Source organism: Phacochoerus africanus, chromosome 16, assembly GCF_016906955.1.
Source record: "Phacochoerus africanus isolate WHEZ1 chromosome 16, ROS_Pafr_v1, whole genome shotgun sequence".
In the NCBI taxonomy this organism is placed as follows: Eukaryota; Metazoa; Chordata; class Mammalia; order Artiodactyla; family Suidae; genus Phacochoerus; species Phacochoerus africanus.
The window spans coordinates 14,092,634-14,116,130 of NC_062559.1; the positions used below are offsets into that span (position 1 = coordinate 14,092,634).

The 23,497-nt window shown below is 54.5% G+C and overlaps 2 protein-coding genes across 4 annotated transcripts; one reads left to right on the forward strand and one right to left on the reverse strand.

Annotated features, from left to right (window-relative positions):
• Positions 1-4,267: 4,267 nt before the first annotated feature.
• CYREN (cell cycle regulator of NHEJ) lies at positions 4,268-9,282 on the forward strand. Of its 3 annotated transcripts, none has more exons than XM_047763204.1 (4): positions 4,268-4,402; positions 6,216-6,450; positions 7,387-7,462; positions 8,253-9,282. In XM_047763204.1, exons 2-4 carry the CDS (start codon positions 6,329-6,331, stop codon positions 8,538-8,540), a joined length of 486 nt encoding a protein of 161 aa, XP_047619160.1. In that variant the 5' UTR covers positions 4,268-4,402; positions 6,216-6,328; the 3' UTR covers positions 8,541-9,282. The 3 variants fall into 3 exon arrangements, with proteins under 3 accessions (XP_047619160.1, XP_047619162.1, XP_047619163.1); XM_047763206.1 differs by having other exon boundaries at positions 8,306-9,282; XM_047763207.1 differs by having other exon boundaries at positions 8,309-9,282.
• TMEM140 (transmembrane protein 140) lies at positions 9,170-23,417 on the reverse strand. The gene is made up of 2 exons (XM_047763203.1): positions 23,280-23,417; positions 9,170-10,704 (listed from the first exon to the last, which is right to left on the reverse strand). The coding sequence occupies exon 2, from the start codon at positions 10,666-10,668 to the stop codon at positions 10,108-10,110; it is 561 nt and encodes a 186-aa protein (XP_047619159.1). The 5' UTR covers positions 10,669-10,704; positions 23,280-23,417; the 3' UTR covers positions 9,170-10,107.
• Between the last annotated feature and the right edge of the window lie 80 nt (positions 23,418-23,497).

A 23,497-nucleotide genomic window follows, 5' to 3' on the forward strand; every position in this document is an offset into this window, starting at 1 on the left:
CTCACTGGCGTGGTGCTGACCTTCTCTGAGACTGGCCTGTTGCTTTGCCGTAGAAGTAGGACACCTCTCTACTGTTCCACCGGCTAACTAGGGTTTCTGCCGTTCCTATTTCTCTGGGCTTAAGTCAGGGCGGCCAGTGTGTCTCTTTTTTCCCTGAGAGTTGGCAACTTTTGTTACAGAAGCTTCTGGGAACAAAGGCATGCTGCTCCTCTCCACCCTGGTAGCTCCGATTTCCCAGGACCTGTTATGGTGGCGCCTCTCCTTTCAATTTCAGCTCCTTGAGTTTGACAGAGTCACCGCCAGCGCCCTCTGCTGGTGAGTGGCCAGAGGGCAGGAGCAAGCAGGCCAAGGGCTGTGTCCACCCCCTGGCCCTCTGCTCCCTGGCTGTGGTGGGACCTGGAGGCAGATGCCCTCACAGGGTGGGGGTTGGGGATGAAGGACAACCCCCTTCCCTGGCCTGCCCTTCCATCCGGGGCGGGGAGGCACATCCTCTGCCCGCAAACCTCATGGTGGGATTTCAGGCCTGGACCTCAGGCTAGGACACTGGATACTTGACAGACTGCTTAGCACGGTTGGTACAGAGGCTCTTTGGGCTCCAGTCCAGATCCGGGGTGCAGGTCTGGTGTTGGGGTGCTCCCAGTCACCTCCTTTTGGAACATCATGAGGAGACTGGTACTGAAGCTTCGGCTCCAGTTCTCTGGGCGTTGGAAGGGCCACAGGGGTATGTGTGTGGCTCAGTTATGCTGAGACCCCAGAGACCTGGTCATGGGCGCTTCCATATTTTCACCCATTGCCACCTGGTAATCCTCCTTCAGATGAGCAAACCCAAGACTTTTCCATTTATAATTTTTGCCATCTTCTGCATTGAAACAGCAGCATTATTTAGCTCCTGCAGTGATTCTGTAGGGTGTTTAAAAAGTGTTCATGTGTTTCAGTTGAGAGAGAATTCACGGTTTTAACTTTCTCCATCTCGAAGCTTGTCTTAGGCCCATTCTCTCCTCTCAATACGGTCCCCGCAGCTTGCTAAAAATGTCGTTAAGGTTTGGAGAAGAACAACACTGTCTCCTGTCATTTCCTTTGGGATCTGGGCTGGATCCCTCCCTCCCTCCCTCCCTCTTGTGAGCTTGGCCCATAGCTGATGTGACCGAGGCTCCATCGGGATGGGTAGAGGTGGAAGGAGGTTCCACATCACGTTGAGGCCGCCTAGAAACGAAACCACAGTACCATTAACCTCTGACCTTTTGAAATTACCACGTGCAGCATGTGCTGCGGGCCCCCCTGCCCCCACCTGGCTTTGTCTCCGGCCTCCAGCCCCTCCCAGGGCCTGTCAGCAGGCACTCCCCCTGGTGTTCCTCCCGCCCCCCACCCCCAAGATGAGCTCCCACCCTCCAGTAAAGGCTGTCAAAACTTCAGTTTACCTCTCCTCCATACCTGCTTGGCAGCTAGCTGGGAACCCTAGCAAGTCCCCTCCACTAGCTTGGGCAAGGGCAGCTGGAAGAAAACCACCCAATCCAGCCTCAGGCCCCCGAGCTCATGCCTCGGGCGCAGATGTGGGCCCCGGCCCCGGCTCTGGGCTGGGCTCTGCGGGAGAATGAGGCGCATTTCTCTGGCTCCCTTCAGGGCCTGGCCGTGCTCCCCTGCTTCTGCTCCAAGACAGACCCCCGCAGCTCAGCCATCACAGCGCTGCGGGAGCTGACTCTGACCCATTTGAATGCTACAGCTTGGGTTTCTCATCCTCACTCGGACTTTCACACGGGAAACTTTTTATGCAGAGGCTGGTTTCCTGCTCCTCAGTCCCCATTTTTCAGCTGGTTATGGGAAGAGGTTTTTAAGGAGAAAAAGGTGGAGGGAGTGGTTCTAATAATAGCAAGTGCTCTCTGTTCCTTTATTCACAAAACAAAATGATGCATCTCCACCAATTAGACTCGGGTTTGTCCTGGCTCACAGTTGTGGGAGCGGAGGACCCTAGAGGTCAGTGAGCCTGCCCTGGAACCAAATGCAGCTCTTTTGCCCTTTCCTGTGTGCCCACTTCTGTTCCCCTCTAACCTTAAAAGAACCTGGTTATAGGAATGACATCACTGAGCAATTGAAACGGACTCCTAACTTAGGCCCTCCTGAATGCACACCATGCCTTGTCTAACCTGGTCTTTTCCTAGACAAAAAGGATGATGAATGAAGTTAGTAAGAAAATCTAAAGAATAAAAATTTTAACAATTAAAAATGGAGAATCTGATTGCCGTGGCTCCAGTCACTGCAGAGGTACGGGTTTGATCCCCAGGCCTGCACAGTGGGTGAAAGGATCCGGCATTGCTGCAGCTGTGGTGTAGGTCGCAGCTGGGGCTCAGATTCAGTCCCCGGCCTGGGAACTTCCAAATGCTGTGGGTGCGGCCTTAACATAAACAATGAGTAGCTTTCTACCCTCAACAGTCCCCCTGAGCAATCCTGCAGGCAGATGATGCCGGCGAGATAACATCTAAAGGGGTCAGCACTCAATGGAGAAGGATGCAGAACCCAACCTCCTGCCTCAGTGAGTCACTGAGATTCTACCCCCCTGCCCCCCGCCAATTTTCCCTTTAAAAACTGTCATGGTTGAGCAGAATCTTGGGGGATTGCCAACTTTCCTGATGAAGGCATATTTCCCTTCTAGTGACACTTGCCTCTCAAATTACTGCCATAGAAGCGATGAGCAGCCGAACCTGGGTTCAGTTAGAGGACCAGAGTAGAAGCAGGTCCTGCCCATCGGGGTTGGCCTCCTGAAGAGGCTGCAGGCAGAGCCCTGGCTCATCCCACAGCTAAAGGATTTAAACTTCCCTGGCTCAGCCTCCTTCGCTCGGGTTGAAGATTAGTATGGGGTCAAAGTGCTTTGGAGAAGCTGAGATGCCACACAGCTGGAAGCGAGAATGCCTGGCTCTGGATTCAGGGTTCTCAAGCTCTGGATCACTCTCCACCACCCTGCACTTCCAGCACATGGAGAGTAATTTTCTATTATTAGCTATTGGTTGTAAATCACACTTCAAATGGCCGTCTCGATAGTTTTGTGTTTGGGGATCGGACTGTCGGTTCTGATCATCCTTTTGCCTCAAAGTATGGTAGGAGTTTCACCTGCGACGGCTTGTGCTTGCCTTTTTACTTGTGTCTGACACCTGGGGTTTCTTCGCCTGCCTCTTTTAGGTTACTACGAGTGGTGTGATTTTAAATAAAACTAGATGCTAACCCCACGTGTGAACTGCAGTGCTCAGCATCAGGCTGCAAGGAAAGCAGCGAAGACACCTGGGCAGCCTGCCAGAGCAGCCCCGCTAGTGCAGGGAACAACACCTCGAAGGCCAATTTGAATATTGTTAGTAAGACCTACTTTCAAGATAACAAATGTTAACAGTCTTTAATTTCCCTTCCTGCCTCTGAGGGGTTCACCTTGAACCGCCCCTGCTCCCAGGGGGATGTATGCCTCCAAAGAGTGCGGAACTTGGTTCCTTTGGGAATTCTCCCCTGCCCCCCTCCGGCAGAGCTTTCAAAAATGCAGATCCACCTGCTCCTCTGCCCCTAATTTCTGGTTCAGGGGGCCTGGGAATTGACACTTTAACAAAATCCAATCAGCAAGCCTCAAATAGAGACACATTTGGGTACAAAATACTGTTAAAATCATTCATGATGCTTCTTAAAGAACAATAAGGCAAATTTTATTCAATAGGGTTTTGCAGCAGGGGAAAAGATTGGGCTCAAGCACTGCAAGGAAAAGTAGCAGGGCTGGCGTCAGTGGATGCGTAATTAAGAGGAAACATCAGGGGTAAGGGGGATTCTGGCCAAACTGACCTAACAGGATTCTTGCTGAGGGCAGGCGGGGGGAATCAGGCATCACCTGGGGGCTGGTGGCAGCTGAAAATCAGATATGGAGGGTGGGTGGACGCTGGCTAAACCAACTTGGCAGTATTCTTGCTAAAAACGGACAATGTGGAGTCCAAGCGACAGGGCCTAGTTGAGAAGAGAGTTCAGAGGCGCCTGACCTGAGTTTGGTCAAGGAGTGGGTTTGTCAGGACCCGGGACAGCGGGGCCGGCTTCTGATCAGCTGGGGTGTCCTGGCTCCTTGGCCCGGGGCGCAGATCACGCGAGCTGCCGGCAGGGGGCGCGCCCGCGCCTCTGCGCAGGCCGGTGGCCGGGAGCCGGAAGCGCAGGGACGCGGCGGAGCCGGGGGGCGGGTTACGGTGCGCGCGGGGCAGGCTTCCGGCCCGCGGGGATCTGAGCTCCGTAAACCGCCGAGAATCCATCTCCCGGACGCGCCCGCAGCCAAGAAGGGGTTGGGGGCCCGGAGGCAGGAAGCCCGGGCCGGAGGAGCGCCGGGAACGCGGGTGGTCGGGTAGCCTGCGAGGCCCCGCGTGGATGTTCGGCGTCTCCCCTCCTCCTGCAGGTTGGCATCGGTCTCTTCGCACCAGGGCGGGACGGGGTCCCGGAGGGAAGCGGCGGCTGAGAATCGGGAGCGCTGGGCAGGGCCGGCACCCGCGGGGCGGCGCCGGGGAGTCCCAGGCCCTCATCACCCCCAGCCACCGGGCCAGGGAGCACAGGGCCCGGAGTCTGGAGGAGTGCCAGTCCTGACCCGGCCGTTTCGAACTTTTTTTGTGATTTCGTGCAATTTGCCAGGTCTCAGATACTCATCTGTAAAATGGGTCTCATAGTATCTGCCTAAGGGTCAAACCAATATATGCATTGACCTCTGTGCTGTGCCTGTGCCAGGCAGTTAGCAGCTGCTCTTTAGATGTGGAAATGACTGTTACCACCTCTTGAATTTTGACAGAAGTGAGTCTGCTCTCTGGCCAGAAAGGTTAGGATGATGTCCTGGTAATTTCTTTTTTTTTTTTTTTCCCCCTTTTTGCGGCCTCACCTGTGGCATATGGAAGTTCCTGGGCCAGGGGCCCAATCAGAGCTGCAGCTGCCGGCCTATGCTGTAGCCATGTAACGCTGGATCTGAGCCACATCTGCAACCTAAGCTGTAGTTTAGTGGCAACGCTGGATCCTTAACTCACTGAGCTGGGCCGGGGATCCAACCCGCTCACAGAGACATCAGGTCCCTAACCCACTGAGCCACAAGGGGAACTCCCAATTTTTTTCTTTTAAGTTGTAAGCAGCCATTCTAGAGGAGCAATAAAAGATCGAGTTAAGATTCAAAGAGGAACCTCTTATTCTTAGTTGGCCTTTTTCTAGTCACACCTCTGCTCCAATAAGAACCTTTGTACACAGGGACCCTGAGCTGCATTTGGGGTTAACTAAGCGGAGGGTGGAAACCTGCATCCCTTGAGTCCTGGGGCGGGGCTGAGCCTTAAGGAGGAGGGGCTGAGGTGGAATCCCCTGGGAGTGGGCCTGGTGGGAAGAAGCCGCATTACATGGGAGGCTGGCCCACCCTCCCCCGATCCATTTCACACATGGGAGGAGCCAGGCACAGTTGTCCCTGACCCCAACGCCCAGCTAAAATATGACATCAGAAGTTTGGGGGTTTTTTTTGTTTGTTTGTTTGTTGTTGTTGTTGTTTTGTGTTTTTAGGGCTGCACTTGAGGCATATGGAAGTTCCCAGGCTAGGTAGGAGTCGAATCGGAGCTAGAGCTGCTGACCTACACCACAGCCACAGGAACTCCAATTCAGGATTTGAGCTGAATATGCATCCTACACCACAGCTCACGGTAACGCTGGATCTCTTAACCCACTGAGCGAGACCAGGGATTGAACCTGCATCCTCATGGATACTAGTCAGGATCATTACCACTGAGTCACAATGGGAACTCCCAGAAATAATTTTGGATTAAGGGAGCGGATGTTGGCCAGTGAAACCCTCATTGTAAATCGAAATGGCCTTGAGGTCTCTTACAACCACAGAAGATAGAGGGAATGAGAGGTCTGAGTTGGGGGAGCCAATGGAGAGATGGTTGAGAGATGCTGAAAACTAGGATAGTCTGGGCAGGCCGGGGACAATGAGCAACATGTCAAATGGCTCAGTGCAGAGGCTGCTGGGGGCATTTCCGCTCGGGGCTGGCTGCCCATGTGGGGCCCTGGCCCCGAGGCAGGTCCAGAAGGCTGCTTCTCCCTGAGCCCATCGCCACACCTCCCCCTTTGTGCCCATTTGAGTCTCCTGGGCCCCACTCACCTCCGTCCTGCCCTGACCAGTCATCTTGGCCGATGCCTGGAAGAATTCCAGCTTATCGGAATTCATGGGGTTTTATTCTTCTTTGTAGGAATTAAAGCTGAGACTCCCATCCAGCAAACAGACCTGTCATTCCTGGTGTGATTTGCTGTCCTGAAGTCACAGAGCTTGGACCCTGGCTCCTCTTTGTGACAGACTAGGGAGATGGAAGCCTTAAAATCTGAAAATAAAAAGAGAGTCCTTCCCACCTGGATGACAGCCCACGGGGCTGAAAAGAAGACCACCAAGAGGAGGAGAGCAGACCTGGTGCCCACGGCGGCAGCAAGGTAGGGCAGCTTCTGGTCAGGGTCCTCCTGGGGAATCAGTGGGGGTGAGAGGGAGGGATTTGGGGCGTCATGGTTGCGGGGGGCTGGGTCTTCTGGTGTTGGCAGAACAGTGAGGTGAGGGGCATTTCAGTCTGCAGACCTGTCTCAGCTCTCAGGAGGTGCACAGGCTGCGGTGGCAAAGTGAGCTGTCCCCTCTCACCCCTCCCAGACGGGCGTGGCCTCAGCCTCTATGGGCACATCAGGCCCTGTGGCCACTCCTCTCAGACTGGATTAATCCTCCCCCTCTTGGGTCACGCACATCAGCCAAGCTCTCAGACACCCGTTGTCCAAATGGCCCGGTCTCTTCATTTGCCACAAAAATTGTGAGCATCCATTGGGCAGGAAGTGGACCAGGCGGTCCAGTCTCTCTGCTGGCAGATCTTCAGGGGCAGACACAAGCCGCAGGTTGCTGGGCCGGCAGATCAGAATCTGTGGGGCGTGTTGGTTGAAGGGTGGTCATGGTGGGGGTCCCCAGGCTGCCAGGGAGGGGATGCCCCTGCCCCCTCCTGGCCAAGGCCCCAGACACTCACTGGCTCTCTCTGGTTCCTCCTTTTCTGTTTTCTTTATTGACCAGCCTCCCTCTCTGATCTTAGCGTCCCTTCTTTGCTGTGTTCATGCTTGGTTGTGGGGGGCATTGCAGAGGACTGCGGGGGTTCAGGGATGTCTCGGCCTGTTGGATCTGCTCCCATCCACTTTGTGTGTGTGTTAGTGTGACTCTCAGGAGACGGCCAGCGCGCCTTATTTCCAGACCCGACGCTGCCCGGTGAACCCCCGGTGCCAGTCCCTGGCTCGGGCCCTGGGGAAGCTGCTTCTCTCGCCCCTGGGGGGCAGGTCTCTTGCTCTCGTCGCCCCCTCCCGGCGATTCTGTGCCTCTGCAGCTTCGTGCCTTTCTCGCAGACTTCCTGCCACGAGGACCGTGTACTGCATGAATGAAGCTGAGATGGTAGACGTCGCTCTGGGGATCCTGATTGAGGTACAGTCAGCTGTGTCTTTTCTTAGGGTCAGAAACTCTTGACAGGCAGAAACTAGACCAGGCCCTGGTCCATGCTAATAAAAGAGGCTCCCTTCCTTCTGGGCCCGGGGCTGCGGGCCCTTGGGGCTGGAGACCTGGGAGGGTGCGGCTGGGAGAGGGAGCGTGGCCCTTTCTCTTTGGGTGACTCTGTGCTGGTGGCATGTGGAGGGGACAGAAGTAACTGCTGGTGTTCTCTGGAGGCGCTCCGTCGGGCGAGGTGACGTCCTGCGCAGGGCCGCTGAGTCCCCTGGCTTGCGGGAGCGAATGAGAATCGTCCCGCCATAGGGTTGTGTAGTACTTGATAATTGCCCAGAGACGTTTACATATTCCTATCTCCTTGAATCCTTGCAATAACCTGCTGATAGAGCGACTGCAGGTATTATTATCCCTCGTCCACGGATGAGGAAACTGAGACTCAGGGCCTTTTCCTTAATCATAGTGAGTGACTTGCCGCCTCAGGGCTCGTGTCCTAGCGCGTGCTCCTTCCATTCGGGGCCCCTGCCTCTCCAAGGACGCCTAGGCCTTCTCTTCTCCGTGCTGCTGGCCCCCGCCGCGCCTGCTGCTCTCCCTCGCTGCTCAGGCGTCCGGCAGGGTGGGGTGGGGTGGGGTGTGAACAGGGGCGGGGCCGCCTGTGATGCGGCGCAGGGCCTGACCTGTCTCCCCCCCCCCCCACACACACACACGTGCACACGCACACACGCTGGCTTCACTGTTGCTTCTGGATACGGTCTGCGTCGCTGACCCAAACCAGCGCGTTAAGGAAGCGCAAGCCCATCTGCTTTGCCTGCCGTTTCTCCTACTCAGCAGGGCCGAAAACAGGAAAAGCCTTGGGAGCAGCCGCCCCTGGCCGGCGCTGATAAGCCAGCGCGCTCCCCGGCCAGCTCGGCGCCGCCGGCACCGCGTCCCCCCGGGACCAGGAGTGAGGACGAGGAGCGCGGCGGCGAGGACACCCCTGCGCCGGTCCCCCGCCCTCCCCCGGGGCCCGCCGGCTCTGAGCCGGCCCGCAGCCCAAGCCCCGAGCAGGACCACGATGCGTTAAAATACGTCCGGGAGATATTTTTCAGCTGAGGAACAAACGTCCAGGACTCTCTGCTCAGAGCGGCCGGGGCAGAGTCCCCCCGCCCCCCGGGCGCAGAAGCCCCAGGACACTTGAGGCCTTGGGAAGTGAGGAGTCAGACTGAGCTCCCGCTAGGGTTCCTTCCCACGCCCTGCGCAAGCCTAGCTCCCAGGGCCGGGGACCCCAGCCGTCTGTCTCCTTGTCACCTGCTTCCAGGGAAATGAGGTCGTGATAGTCAAACATACTGGACCCAAAGCGTCACCTTCATTGTGTTCAGAGAAGAACAAGGGTGGCTGCGAAGTCCACCAGGATTCCCACGCCCGGTCTCCTGGAGGAGGAAGCCTATTTTAAAACGAGCTTCCACCCCGAGGCCGTCAATCCATCTGCCAGCCCTCACTCGTCCAGCCCTGAATCTGACCTCCAGCAGCAGAGCTGGGCTTCCTCTGGGAACCTGAGGCTCTGTGTCCAGACTGGGAAGCCTCCTGACTGGTCAGACAGGCCTCCTCCCCGGAGCTGCCACCTTTCTCCCCCTTGGTGGCCTGGGCCTTGACCCCTGGGGAGATTGGGACAGGAGCCCAAAGGAGACAACAAGGACAAGCCGTCACGCCGGAGTGTTTTGGCCTCTGTATTCAGTGCAGCTTTTGACAGGCATAGAATGAGGCGACCACTTGCTGTCTAGGTTTTCAATACATGGGTGCTAAAAATACACAGAATCCCCCAGTGGCGTGAGTTGTGTTTGTGTCCTTTCCGGTTCCGGGGTGAGAGGTGAAGGGGTGCAGCGTTTACGTGGATGTGGAACCGTTCAGTCCTGTTCATTCACCTTCCTCTGCGGACCAGGGATCTGGTGTGTTCGGCTCCTGAACGCCCCGGCTGCGTGCTGGGCGCCGTCTGCCAACTGACCCCCTGCTCTGTCGGGTTTCAGGTCTGGCACACTTGTCAGGGGAACCTCTGAAGCCACCAAGCCTGCTCTTTCTGCCCATGGGTTTTGTCTTGGGTGGATCACTCAGATCATTCCTGAGGCGGGTGTCGGAGGCCAGGGGCTCCCTGCATCCTACCCAGTTTGGATGGAGATGGGGGGCTTGCTAACCAGGGCCCCCAGGGACACTGAGGTCTTCCTTCATAAATCCTCACTGGCTTCCAGTCTGGCTTTTGGCAGCTCATCCTGGAAACCTGGCCCCATGACAGGAAGCCTTCTTCCCCCATTGTTCTGAGGATGAAGGAAGAATGGCTCGCACAGGTCAGTTAATTAAAGCAGGAATTCTTGTGACAATGAGCTGCGTGGTTTTCGGGTGTTCCTAGGAAACCTGGAAGGCCCGAGGGACAGACAGCCCTACACTATGAAGCGAAGGAGCCCTGGCCGCCCGCGCTGCCTCTTGTCCCCCTTAACATGGGGGGCCCCCACCCGCTCCGCGGTGGGTCCTGTCTGCCCGAGCTCGAGATCAGCAGTAGCTATGAAACAGGATGGCTGAGAAGATGGACCAGCCCGTGAAATGCTCTGGCACCTTCTCTGAGCATGGTTCAAACCGAACGCTTAGGACCACGTCAGCCTTTAGACGGGACTGGCAGCTGCCAAGCTCTTGTCCGTTGCTCTCTGAGGGAACACAGCCGTGGCCATAAGTGCGAGGATGAGTAAGGCCTGGGCAGCGCCCAGAGCTAGAAAGCCGGGCCCCAGGAGGGAGAGCCTGAGCCACTTCCACGTGTAGGTGAGGAAGAGGCCCAGGCCGCTGGCCAGCAGCGCGGAGGCCGTGGCCAGGAAGCCCACGGCCAGCTGCCACTCTCCCTCATGACGGTTGCACCAGGCCAGGAGGAGGGGCAGCGGCACGAAGAGGGTGAGGACCAGGGCCCCGTACACGCCCAGCCTGGCCAGGGCCAGGCCCACTCGGGGCACCCCCAGGGCTTCCAGCTCGGGGAACTGGTGGCACTGCAGGGCGCCCGTGCCCTCGTTCCAGAGGCAGAAGTTGTAGAAGCCGATCCGGAGGTCGGGCAGGTCGACGAGGTTGCCGGCCTTCCAGAGGAGCGCGTAGAACAGCAGGAAGATGACCGCGGCCGTGAGCAGCACGATGCCCGGGAACAGCAGCTGGGCGCCGCGCCTCCACCTCGGGGTGGGCATCCTCCCCGCCCTTCACAGCGCCGCCTTCCTGGGCACCTGCGAGCAAGTCACACCCGTGAGTGGTCGCCTCTCCCCCTCTCCCTCCCAGCTGCTTCTCCAGTTCCCGGTCTCCCTTCTGGAAGCTCCACAGGGATCTGTGGGAAACGCCCCTCAGAACGACCAAACCCGCCTTCGTGTCACGGCGCAGCGGAAACACCTCCGAGTCGCATCCACGAGGATGCAGGTTTGATCCCTGGCCTCCTCAGTGGGTTCTGGCGCGGCTGTGAGCTGCGGTGTGGGTCACAGATGAGGCTCAGGTCCCACATTGCGTGGCCGTGGGGTAGGCCGGCAGCTGCGGCTCCGATTCGACCCCTGGGCTGGGAACCTCCAAATGCCACGGGGTGCGGCCCTAAAACAAAGCAAAGCAATCGGAACATGGATAATGGCTGCATAGTAGTTCATGTCATAGACGAACCCGTGATAATAGCAGACACATGGTTGCCATTCGTTCCCATCATAAGCACTGACAGTCAAAGAAAAGTACCGTGTGAATGATTCCTGTTGGAATCTGATTTTTCTGTAGGCTTAAATCACTGGCTCAGGTGTAGAAATGTTTTTTTTAGCGTTTACTGAATACGGTGAAGTGGGTCTGGAGGAAGCCTGCCTACTGCAGTCTCTCCTCAGGATATAGGGTATGTACTGTGTACCTTCCGCATCATTTTGGGAAAACCTTTTCACTAAATTTTTAATCCACACTGGCCTCTGACACAGCCGTCTGCATTCTGTGTCCTTACACTCGTCGGTTTCCCAGGATGGACATTTCCCAGCCATTTCCATCCTGAGCTGAGGGCCAGAGCAGAGTGGTGTCCCCTTGTGGACCCAGGGCGGCCCCGGGGTCAGTAGGGAAGGGAGTGGAGGCTGTCTGGGGCCCTGGACAGAGGCGCAGCCCCTCCCCTTTCCCAAAGCTGGCTGGGGGGAGTCTGCCTGACCACAGCCACCCTTGTCCTGCACGCGGGAAACCAGCATGGTGAGGGGACGGGATGCGGACAGGCTGGGGGAGCGGGCGGTGCCCGAGCCCCTGTGGGCAGCTATAGCGGATTATCACCAACTGGGCGGCTCACCAACAACAGGTTTCTTTCGCCACGTTCGGGAGGCCGGCAAGGCCAAAATCAAGGCTCTGATTCCACTGATTGGGGGTGGTAAGGGCCCACTTCCTGGCTCAGGCCTTCACATGGTGAAAGGACCAGGCAGCTCTCTAGGGCATCTTTTACAAGGGCACTGATCCCAGTCATGAGGGCTCTGCCCTAGTCCTAAGCACCTCCTAAAGGCCCCGCTTCCAAAACCCTGGACCCTGGATTTGTGTCACTGTGCTGTAGGAAATAAGGTTTGGTTTTTCTTCAGTCCAGGAACCGATGGGTTGGGAGTTGGGGTGCCTTTGTATAACTGCTTCCTCTTATTTCAAGCCTGTTACACTTGGGCTAACAAACAAATACATTCTTATTAAGCTGAATGCAGAAAGATGCCCGGGCTTCTCAGAGGGGACTGCATGAGCCGCGTCTCGGAGCAGGTCCCCAGGCGCCGCGAGCCTTTGTTTTGACTTCCTCTTCTCTCAGCTGACCTGTTGGAGGTTTTCAGTAGCGAGTGGAACAAAATCAAAGTGGAGCTGAGAAGCCCCTGAGCAGGCTCGCAGAGAAGGGGGCTTCCTCCCCCATCTGACCCTTTTATGCCCAGACAACTCAGTCCCAACTCCTGCGCGTGGTGCTGGGCTCACCGCCATCTGCGGCTGCTGCAGACTTGAACTCAGCTTCTCTAGCGCGGCCCTGCTCCCTTCGGCCTCCTCCCCGGCTCGCATTGCTCAGTCCAGCAGCGGCCAGGCTGTCCCCGTCCCCCACTGCCCACCCCCTCAGCCACTCCACTCCGCCTCCTAAAGTCCTACTACCCCTTGTTCCGCCTCTGCGAGTCCGATCCGTTTGCCACCAGCTTTCCCGGACTACCTCGGCCGACACGCTGATGCAGCTGAAGGCCAGAATGCATGCTCGCACCAGCTGTCACCTCTCTGAAGAACAGTATTCGTGTTTTAGCCCCAGAATGGTGCCTGATACACAGTCAGAACTGTCTCTCTCTCTCTCTCTTTTTTTTTTTTTTGGTCTTTTTGTCTTTCCTAGGGCTGCTCCCGCAGCACATGGAGGTTCCCAGGCTAGGGGTCTGATCGGAGCTGTAGCCACCGGCCTATGCCAGAGCCACAGCAACATCAGATCCAAGCCGCGCCTGTGACCTACACCACAGTTCACGGCAACACCGGATCCTTAACCCACTGAGCAAGGCCAGGGATCGAACCCACAACCTCATGCTTCCTAGTCAGATTCATTAACCACTGAGCCATGACGGGAACTCTGGAACTTTTTTGAATGAATGAAAATGTCACATCGGGCCCTTTAGTTACTGCAGATGCCTCTAACAGGACTGGCTCTTCTGAGCCTCCTGTGAGGATATGGGCAGAAGTTTGGGAGCTGGTCCTCGCTTCTTTTTCTAAACACTTCCCAGTGAAAAGTTATGGACAGTAGGTTGGAAAACCGTATGGCTCTCATCTCTGCCGCCCTAATGGCCTACCCTGATTTTTTGTTTTATTTTGTTTTGACTTTTTAACACTCCCAGTAATCACATTCTCACCACAATGAGCTTTTTAATTCCCTTTAATGATAAGCCTGTGCTTCCTTCAAAAGGCAGAAGGGGCGGACTGCTGAGTCACTGTTGCTATTTTTAGGTGAGACTTTTCCTGTTTATAATAATGTAATGGGTGGTGGGTAGAAAACTAGAAAAAAAAAGCTAAAGTCTGGAGACACGACTGGAAATCATCTGTAACTTCAAGGCTATAGAAATAACCCCTTGAAGACATATGTCCTTCCATAGTGTTGTTTCATACAGTTGGGATCAGGTAAGTGCGTGTGTCTTCATCCCGCTTTGTAAACGTCATTGTAGCGTTAGGGTTTCCATTAGTGTTTCCGTTTGTCACTAGAAGTGTTTCCTAAACAGCACTGCTAACGGTTGCATATCGCTGTCCCATCGAGTGTGGTTTATATATTCTGGTTTACGACTGTGTTTTGCAGTGTTAGAAATAATGCCCCGGTGACTCTGTGACTCAGTTTATCCTTCCCCCAGCCCTTTGAGGGCTTGTTTCCTCTCATCCTCCCCCGTCGAATCTTCTTGTCTTTTCATCTTTGATAGTGAAGAATGACAGCGCTGCTGACTGTGTCTTTGTGCCGAGGGAGGTTTAATAACATTTTGCAGGTGTCGGTTGACCATCTCTGCTCTTTTCCTTGGGAGGTACTATCGGTTCTTTTTCTCAAAAATCATTTTCAGTTTTGTGTATCAGTGTGTTTGAGCTCTTTAGAAAGGCTGCTCACCTTTCTGCCATCATGACGGTCATTGTTAAGCGTAACCCCTTTGCAGCAGTGGGGCCCCTGGACCAAGACTCAGATCCTGACTCAGAGCCCGGAGGTGTGTGGCTTCGCATTTGTCACCAGAGAGCCCAGGGCAGCAGATTCCCAGTTGAGAGAAACAGAAGGAGGACGTTCTCAGGCTATTCTTTTGAAGCAGTTTGTCTGTTTTCGTTTTTTTAAGCCTCTCGAAAGCTTTCGCTCTGATGGGATGGAGGCTGAGCGAGGCGCAGAGGGTGTATCCTGATCTTCTCACTCGCGCTTTCGCCACCTGCATGTTCAAGGAGCGCAACTTTCATGAGCTTGTATCTGAGGGAGGCCCCAAGCTCCGGCAGACGGTTGCCAGGAAAAGCCCTTTGGCCACCGAGCCCTGAGCACAGGACACCTGGCAGGCAGAGGGCAGGTGGCTGGAGAGCATGGGTTTCCTCCGTGGCCTGTCCCTTGACCATAAGGAACGCTCAAGAAGGGCTGACCGAGCAGGAGACCAGACACTTGCTTACTTCTGATGCCTGCAGGCCCACTGCTTGCTCTCTGGGGTTGCAGAATCAAAATGGACTTGCCAGCCGCCCATGTGCCTGCGCTCCCGTTCGCAGAGAAGGCCCGTGGCCCGATGTCCAGCTCTCGAGCCCTTCTTCCTTATGTGGTGACGTCTCTCCCGGTCAGCTGAATCATTACGTGACTGTCATATACCAGGATTGCTCGTGCCCTTTGCAGCTTCTCCTTTGTCGCTGCTCTAATCGTGGCTGCACATTTTACCTTTTCATCTTATTCCAAGATTTGAGCGAGACCAGGGATCGAACCCACATCCTCAGGGACACTAGTTGGGTTCCTTATCGCTGCGCCACAACAGGAGCTCCTCATTCCAACATTTGAGATCCCCACAAAACTCCCTTCTCTGCATGGACTTACCAAAAACAACCTCCCCCGCCACATCGCCCACCTCATCCTGTTTTTTCAATTCATTCTTCCTGCCCGAATGTCTAATGCTATTCAGTACAAGACTTTACACTGGGGCTCGCCGAGTTCCTCGTCGTTTGCCCACGTTCACACCTGCACGCCTCTGAGCAGCCACCCTGCCCCTCCTGTCGGGTGGCCGCTGCTCCTCTGCCCCGGAAACTGGGCTTCATTCATGAAGCACGTAATCAGATCTTAGGGGTGCCCAGCGGAGAGGAATACGAGTGCCCCGTGGAGTGCCCCCTTCCATCAGCGCTCCCTCTCCAGGAGGGTGGGGACTAGACTGGAACACCGGCTTATTACCAGGGGCCACTCCTGCTCCCAAGGGCGCCCTCTTTGCAGGGGCGGCGTTAGCGGGGAGCGGGCCTCCTCCTCCGCGGGGGCTGGTCCCTGCCGGAGCGAGCGCAGCGCCGCCCCCCCCCCCCCGCCCCCGCCTCCGTCCTTCTTGCCGTCCACGCCCTGTCCCGCAGCTGCTGCCATTGGCTTCTTTAGTGTTTTCCTGAAACTGAAGGCAAGCTTGGCCCTTTGCACTTGGCATTCCCCGCCCAGGACGCTCTTGTTATCACATGTCTGCCTCCCTCGGTCTCTGTTCCAGTGTCCCTGTCCCTTTCTCAGGGAGGCCACCCCGGGTTGGCATTCTGAAAGACTAACAGCCCTTCCATAGCACCTGGCACACCCTGTGCCCCTTTCCTGCTCTTCCTCCGTAGCATTTCCCACTAACATTCTGAATATTTTTGTTTTCCACCCACAACCTTCAGTCAAATGTAAACTCCGAGAGGGCAAGGATTTTTTATCTGTTACGCAAATCAAACAAAAGTCTGTGGCTGCCTGGCTCTATCATCTATGTATCAAAATCTATGTAGGAGTTCCCTGGTGGCTCAGCAGGTTAAGGATCTGGCATTGTCACTGCTAGGGTTTGGGGCACTGGTGTAGCGCAGGTTTGATCCCTGGCCCGGGAACTTCCACATGCCATGGGCCCAGGTCTCCCACCCTGAAAAAAATCTACCTTTACCTGTTATATCCCCAACACCCAGAACGACCCGGCAGGTCGTGGACACTCAGTGAACATCCGCTGAGTGACCTATGAGTGGCTGCCTGGACGTCAGCCATGGTACACAGAGCATTTTTTTTTTTTGTCTTTTTGCCTTTTCTGGGGCTGCTCCTGTGGCATGTGGAGATTGCCAGGCTAGGGGTCTAATCAGAGCTGTAGCCACTGGCCTACGCCAGAGCCACAGCAACGCGGGATCCGAGCCACGTCTGCAACCTACACCACAGCTCACAGCAACGCCGGATCCTGAACCCACTGAGCAAGGCCAGGGCTCGATCCCACAACCTCATGGTTCCTAGTCAGATTCATTGACCACTGCATCGCAATGGGAACTCCAGACACAGAGCTTCTTAAATGGCTCCCTCTCCTCATTTTTTGGACCGACTCCTCCTCCTCCTCCTTCTGGTCCTTCTCTGTTTATTTTTGTATTCTTCCTGTTTCCTCAATGTAAGTTTCTGCGTATTCTCTCCTTCTCAAATTTGTGTGTGAGCCTGTGTCTTTGGGGGTTGGACACTTTGAGGCCACTTTTGAGGACGGACTCAGAGGTGGGGACAGCTGACCTCAGGGGGCCGGAGCTCCCCCCGACCTGGGACCACCAGGAGCAGTCGCGGCCATGGCTTGAGAACTGCCTGGGAAAATTGGATGTCATAATTTTGCTGCCGTCAGACATGACACAGCTTGCAAGGTTTGTGGGACAGAATCTTGAAAGAAAAAAGTCACGAGTTGTTTGTTGGTTGTCAGATTCCCTTCCTGGCCTTTGGTTTCACTAACGGTTTAGGAGAGCTAGAGGGGACCAGAGAGGGCAGACCTTGCTTGGAGAGGTCTTTTTGGTCACTGGAGGGGGTCTGAGAAGGAGCCTAGTTTGATTGAGGGCTATTAATAATTCAGTACTGCCCTCAGAATCTTGTCGCGCTTTCCCTCTGTGCCAGCCCTGGGCTAAGCGCTTCGCAGGTGTTGTTAAGTTTCTCACAGCCGCCCTCCGGGAGCTGTTTTGCTGTTATTATCTGTTTTCTGGAGAAGAGCACTGGGGTTTGGCGCGGCTCTGTAACTTCCCCAAGTTACCGCAGCTGGTGGCTGGGGAGGCCCGTCGGACAGGATTGTGAAATCACTTGCAGGAACCCGACGTTGCTCCCTGTGGCATCATGTGCATCGAGCCCTTTAACTTTCACAGCAACAGTGTGTGCACACCACACACTTCGCCTCTTGTTCAGCGGGGACTGTGGAAGAGTGGTTCTGAGCAGAGACTTTGAAGCTGTGTGTCCTGAGTTCAAGTTCCAGCTCTGTCATTTACTAGCTGTGTGACCTTAGTTGCATAATGTCTATTGTTCTTTCTTTTTTTCTTTTTTTTTTTGCTTTTTAGGGCTGCACCCATGTTTTTTTTTGCTTTTTAGGGCTGCACTCATGGCATATGAAAATTCCCAGGCTAGGGGTAGAATCGGAGTCGTTAGTAGCTGCCGGCCTAACCACAGCCACAGCAATGCAGGATCTGAGTTGCATCTGCGACCTACACTGCAGCTCACAGCAATGCCGGATCCCGGACCCACTGAGCAGGGCCAGGGATCGAACCTCTGTCCTCACGGATACTAGTTGGATTTGTTTTTGCTGAGCCACAATGAGAACTCCCGGCCTGTTTTTCTCATCTGCAGAATGAATACAGTAACTTGCTTTGGGGAGGCCATGGAAATTAAGTGAGGTCATTTATGTGCAGGATGTGGAAGATTCCCGGGTACTATTTACATTATTATGATTACGGAGGGGAGACTCAAGCTCAGAAAAGTGACCTTCTGAGGGAGACGGTAGTGCTGGGGGGGCATGGACAGAGCCTCACAGGGGGCTGGCCTCCCTCCCGTCGGGCGCCGCGGTGAAGAGCATGGAGCTGAGCGCCAGGCCACCTGGGTTCAGGTCGCTGCTCTCTTGCCCACAGCCGCGTGGCCTGGGGCCTGTCCCCAGCTTGCCTGGCCGACACGCTCGCCTGGGATGCATCTGCTGGCCTGTTCCTGGGGGCTGTTGGGAGTGAGCTAATTTGATCCCTTGAAATGGACTGGGGCCTGCTGTGAGGCCGCCTGAGCTGTGGTTCAGGGGAGGAGGGAGGGGAATGAAGGAGCTGGGGGGGTGGGGGAGGTGGAGGGGGGGGCGGAGCTAAAAAGGGAGGGCGTACAGGCCCAGGAGAGAGCCAAGCCGTCAGCAGAGGCCCCCAGCCCTGCCGAGAATGTCCCTGGCTGAACACACCGAGGGTCAGTGTGTCCCGGTTTGGCTGCGGCTCCTGATGAAAATAAAAAGGAGGAAGAAGGGGGATGCGTCATATCTCCTCGGGCAGAAAGATGAGCCCAGGCTCTTATTTTTGAAAACGGGGCCACAGCCGTGTGACCCAGATATGTTTGGCTGGCGGCGGCCCGGGTTTCAGATGTTCCCAGGGCCAGTGGCAGCTTTTTATGGAACGCGGTGACGTTTTGGTTTACTTAATTTTTCCATGTAAATAAAAACAGCTTTGCCAGCAGAAACCTGCCGGCGCCCTGAGCCCCGCCGGCTGCTGAGGCGGCCCGTCCCGGCGGCCCGTTAATATTAACTTGCTCTCTGTCCAGTTGTCTGCGGCTGGTTAGCACGGCTGGCAAGCGGATGGTCCAGCGGGGGACAAAGGGCACAACAAATTTAGTAGGGGGTGGGGACTCCCTAAAAGTGAGACAGCGCCTGCACCCTGGGACCCATCCTCCTTTGGTGATTATGGGGTGGGGGGTGGCTCAGAGGCACAGGACCCTAAGCAGAGTTTCAGGGCAAACAGTGCTAGGGACTAGTGACTGCCACTGGCTGTCCCTCTTGACAGGGCCCCTCCCCCCACAACTGCCCTGCCCACGGGGAGGTTCACCACCCAGGGCAGGGTTTCACCCCGTGACTCCAGTGATGACACACGTCGTTTGATTCCCTGAGTCACAGGCCTTGGGGAGTCAGTAATAGGCCGTGCAGACTAGGGACCTGCCTTCCTTGAGCTTACACTCTGGCTGGGAAGGAAACACCAAGCATGTGTGTTTAAAAAGATAATTATGAGTTTTGAAAAGATTTGGGACACAAACAAACAGGATGAGTGAAGGAGCGGGCCTGGTGCGAGGAAGTGCCGAGTCTCGATCGGAGGGTCAGGGGAGGCCTGTCCGCAAAGGGGACATTTGGTTTGAGGCCTGAGGGGTGTGGAAGGGCCAGGGAGGAGCCTTCCAGAAAGAGAGTGTGTGGCTATAAATATCTGTTAGGGGGAGGAATGACCCAGGGCTGGGTGACAGCCCAGTGATGAGGGCACAGGACCAGGCTGGACAGGTGAGCAGACCCAGGTCCCTCAGGGCCTTGGAGGCGAGGTGAGAGGTCTGGCTCGAGGCCCAGGCATCGGGTTCCTGAGTTGGGACCCAGGTCCCACCGTGGACCTGCTGCATGTGGTTTGCCTTCAGCAAACAGAGGAAAGAAGAGGAGGAGGTGAAGAGTAATAGACAGTTGCCAAGACTTAGACCTGCAGTTTTGCGCTACCCGGGGAGTTACCTGAAAGGGAAGCGGAGTTTTCTAGAACCTCACCTCTTCCCCCCACAAGAGGATGCAGTTCTTCCTTCAGAAAGCCAGTCTTTCCTTGGTCTCTCTGGTGGAGGGGCACTGACTGAGGCCTTCTGCTTCCCGGTGGGCTGCCCTGGGGCAGGGGTGGCGGGTGAGGGGGGGGGTGGGGGATGCTGCAGGACAGGGCCCAGGTTGCCGCTCCTTTGCACTCTCTGCTCTGCCAGGGTCTTTGCTCTTAGGACCTCCACCTGCCTGCTGCTGCCAGGCGGGCACAAGGTCTGTGTCCTCACAAAATCGCTAGGGATCTGGGGCTCCCCTCCCAAAGTCTCTTGACATCTAGGTTTGGGCTGTTAAAGTTAATTCGTATTTCGGGACCCACACATGGAGCCTCAGCTCAGGTCACAAATCTAAACCCAAGTCAGCCTGCAGGGGAAGCCCTTGTCAAGGAAACCTGACACAGCCCAGCAGCTCGCCTGCCCTAGGGAATAGCACCTGCTGGCTTACAGGGAGACCCTGGCCTCCTAGCCAACCCACCCTGTTTCTGTGTTTCTGTGAGAGCTGCTCTTGCTCCCGACCCCCAGGAGGCGTGCTCCCCTCGTCTGTGGATTGTTTTCCCTGCATGAAGGACCAGTGAGCACGTGACTAAACAGCTCGCGTGTTACTAAATTGTTTCAGTCGTGTCATCTGACGGGGCTGAGGTTGCTGAGGCGGGGTGCACCCAGGGGTCCAGAAGAAAGCCCTGCAGAATCTCAGTTTCTTTGAGACCCTGCTGTCGGTGTATCTGAGGATTAAACTTCTAAAGATAATTTGTTACATTAATTCACTTGAGATGTCATTTACTTGAGGAGGCCTAAGGCAGGCCAGAGTCCGGCTCCCAGGGAGCCGTGGGGGAATAATTGAGGGGAAGGTGGGCCAAATAGGACAGAATGGCCAGGGGAGGGGAGAGACAGCTCAGAGGGGAGAATATCTCAGAAAAGCCATGTATATGCCGTTAATACACCATAAAACTGGCATGAGAATTCAGTGGTAGAAAGGGCTTTACTTAACTAATACTAGAGCAATTGATGACTTAAAACAAAATTATTCTAGGCCCTTATCTCACTCTACAAACCAAAATAAATCCCAAGTGGATCCAGCAGTAAAATGTAAGGAACCAACGGCAAAAGGAAAAAAAATATATAGGGAAAGGTTAATATTTGATTTATGGATGAGACAGAATTCTCTCAGCTTAAAAGCAAATTGAAACTACCCAGAAAAAAAATTGTATCGATTTAACTGCTGAAAATACACATTTCTATACAACAAAAAATAAAAGTCAATGACGATGGAAAATATCTGCCACAAATATGAACTGATTAAAAACCTAATATAAAAATGTTCATGCAAACAGATAAGAAAAACATTAATCCCCACAAAAATGGACAAAGCATATGAAGAGTTAGTCACATAAGAAGGAAAGCAAAAGAGTTAATTATAAAAAACGCTTTTTTCCCTATTTGTACCCTCCACCAAATAAGTGAGGGTTTTTCGTCACCAAGGAATTCTCTGTGACAACTGTATGTCCTACACTTTGACTTAATTCTGACACTATCCCTGGAGACAGTGTCAGATGCCACAGGTTAAGGGCTGTCCCACAAGCCGAGCGCCGCCCCCTCCCCTGCCACCACCTCCCCCAAGTCTAGTTTGTCTCCTGTGCTTCTGACCAACCAGCTCTAACTTGGAGGTTCCCACGACCCCCTTCTTGAGTCTGATTAACTTATTAAAGCGGCTCACAGAACTCAGGAAAACGGTTTACTTCCTGGAATCCTGGTTATAAAAGGATACAGCTCAGGAGCAGCCCAGTGGAAGATGCACAGGGCAAAGGATGGGGGTCGGGGTGGGGTGGGGGGTCTTGGACTTTCTGTGCCCTCTCTGGGCCTGTCCCCCTCCCAGCACCTCTGCGTGTTCTTCTACCCAGAAGCTCTTGAAGTCTGTATTTTAGGGATGATTGCTGGAACCAGGGGTCATTGGTGATGGAACTCAATCTCTAGCTTCGCTCACCCCACTAGACGCTGGGGGTGGGTCGGGGCTGAACGTTCCATCCCTCTCATCACATGGTGCTTTCTCCTGGCAACCAGCCCCATCCTCGGGGACTTTCCAAAAGTCAAGTCCTTAACAAACTCGGGGTGGCTGAAAGGGGCTGAATAAAAAAGACACCTTTACCTCGATTATCACTTAGGAAGTTCCAAGGGTTTTAGGAGGTCTGTGCCAGAAATGGGGACAAAAACCAAATATGCATTTCTTATTATGAGTCACCATATCACATTAATTAACATGAAAGAAAGTCTATAGCTTATGTAAGGTAATCAAAGACATGCCAAGTAAAATACCCTCTGGGTTTCCTTATCAAAGCTGTAGATAAAAATGCTTGATACCAAGAGTGCCGTAATACCGGCATTTTCATGCAGTGATGGTGGGTGTGGAAATTCCTACAAACTTCCTGGGAGGCTGTATGGCAAAAGGCACCCCAACTCCTGAAAATCATCCGATCTTTTTGGCCAAGTAATTCCACTTACGAGTCTGCCCTGAGGCAGCAACCAGAAATGCAATCAATGATTTATGTATAGGAATGGTCATCACACTATGACTTTGGCAAAAAATGAGAAACAACTTGAATGCCCAACATTAGACTTAACTTATATCAAGCTAACAAAACGCCATGTAGCCTTTAGAAAAACCAGGTCTAAAATCACACTGTATGGTAGGACTGCCAAGAAAGAGACCAAGGAAACGCTCTGAAAGGTTAATGTTAGCCCCGAGACCTCTGGGCATTAGAGGCAAGCGTTCTTCCTTTTGCATGAGAAATATTTCCAGAATCATGTTCGATTTACATAAAAGTGAAATTTAGAAAAGAAACAATCTTGGTAGGTAAATAAAGCAGAGGGTTAGTTGGCAAGAGTGTTGAGAAAGGAGACACTGAGAAATGCACTTCAGTTGTCCTGAGGGAGGAAGGAAAGACAGAATCACATATATACATATATTCATCTCTTCCCAAAGAAGCCTTTGATTTTGCAAGAGAAGAAGCCTGCTGGAAATGAGAGAAACAAGCCCATGTTAAAAAAAGAAAAAGTCTTTCTGCACCAACAGAACTAAAATCCCGCCATGAATTTCCATCGAGGCGTGAGAAGCAGTGTCTGCTCATAACACAAGGTCTAAAAATCTCTTGGATGCTGTTGTCTTCTTTCTGAGTCAAGGACACAGGTCTTTCTGACCATCTTAATCCACAGGGCATGTTTTAAGAACTCAGAGTTTCTGTGACTACCGGTTTAGCTGCTGTGCGTCAGTGCTCCACTTGTGTCTGGCCACCTATTTCTGATGAAGAGTCCACTTCACCCGCCCCAGACTGTTATTTGTACAGACTGTGTGCAAGACCCTGCCGCCCACTCTTCTCCCCCGCGTTTCTAACCAGTTGCCCTGGCATTACCTGCACCATTTTGAGGCCAGAGGCGCACAGGGTGATGCTGAAGGGATGGGAGTGCACACGGTGCACGGGGGAGGGTCCCACGCCCGGCTGCCAGTCATTCCTGGGCCCCTGGCTCGGCTGCCAGGTCTGAGAGGGAAGTAGCCTTCTCACGGAGCAGCAGGGGTCTGGGCGAGCCACGGGGGCATACAGGGCAGGTACTTACCAACAAGAAGATGCGGAACCCACACAAGGCTCCTAAGAGGAGGAGCAGGAAATCAGGTTCGGTTGACTGTCCGATCTCTGTCGCCGGCTTCCCAACGGCAGGCTCCAGACCCGGGGCAGCGGAGAGGGGAGCGGCAGATGCACGCAGCCCCGAGCTTATGACCGGCTGGCAGGCGCAGTTGTGCCTAAGTAAACAGCTCTCTGAACTCTGGCACGTTT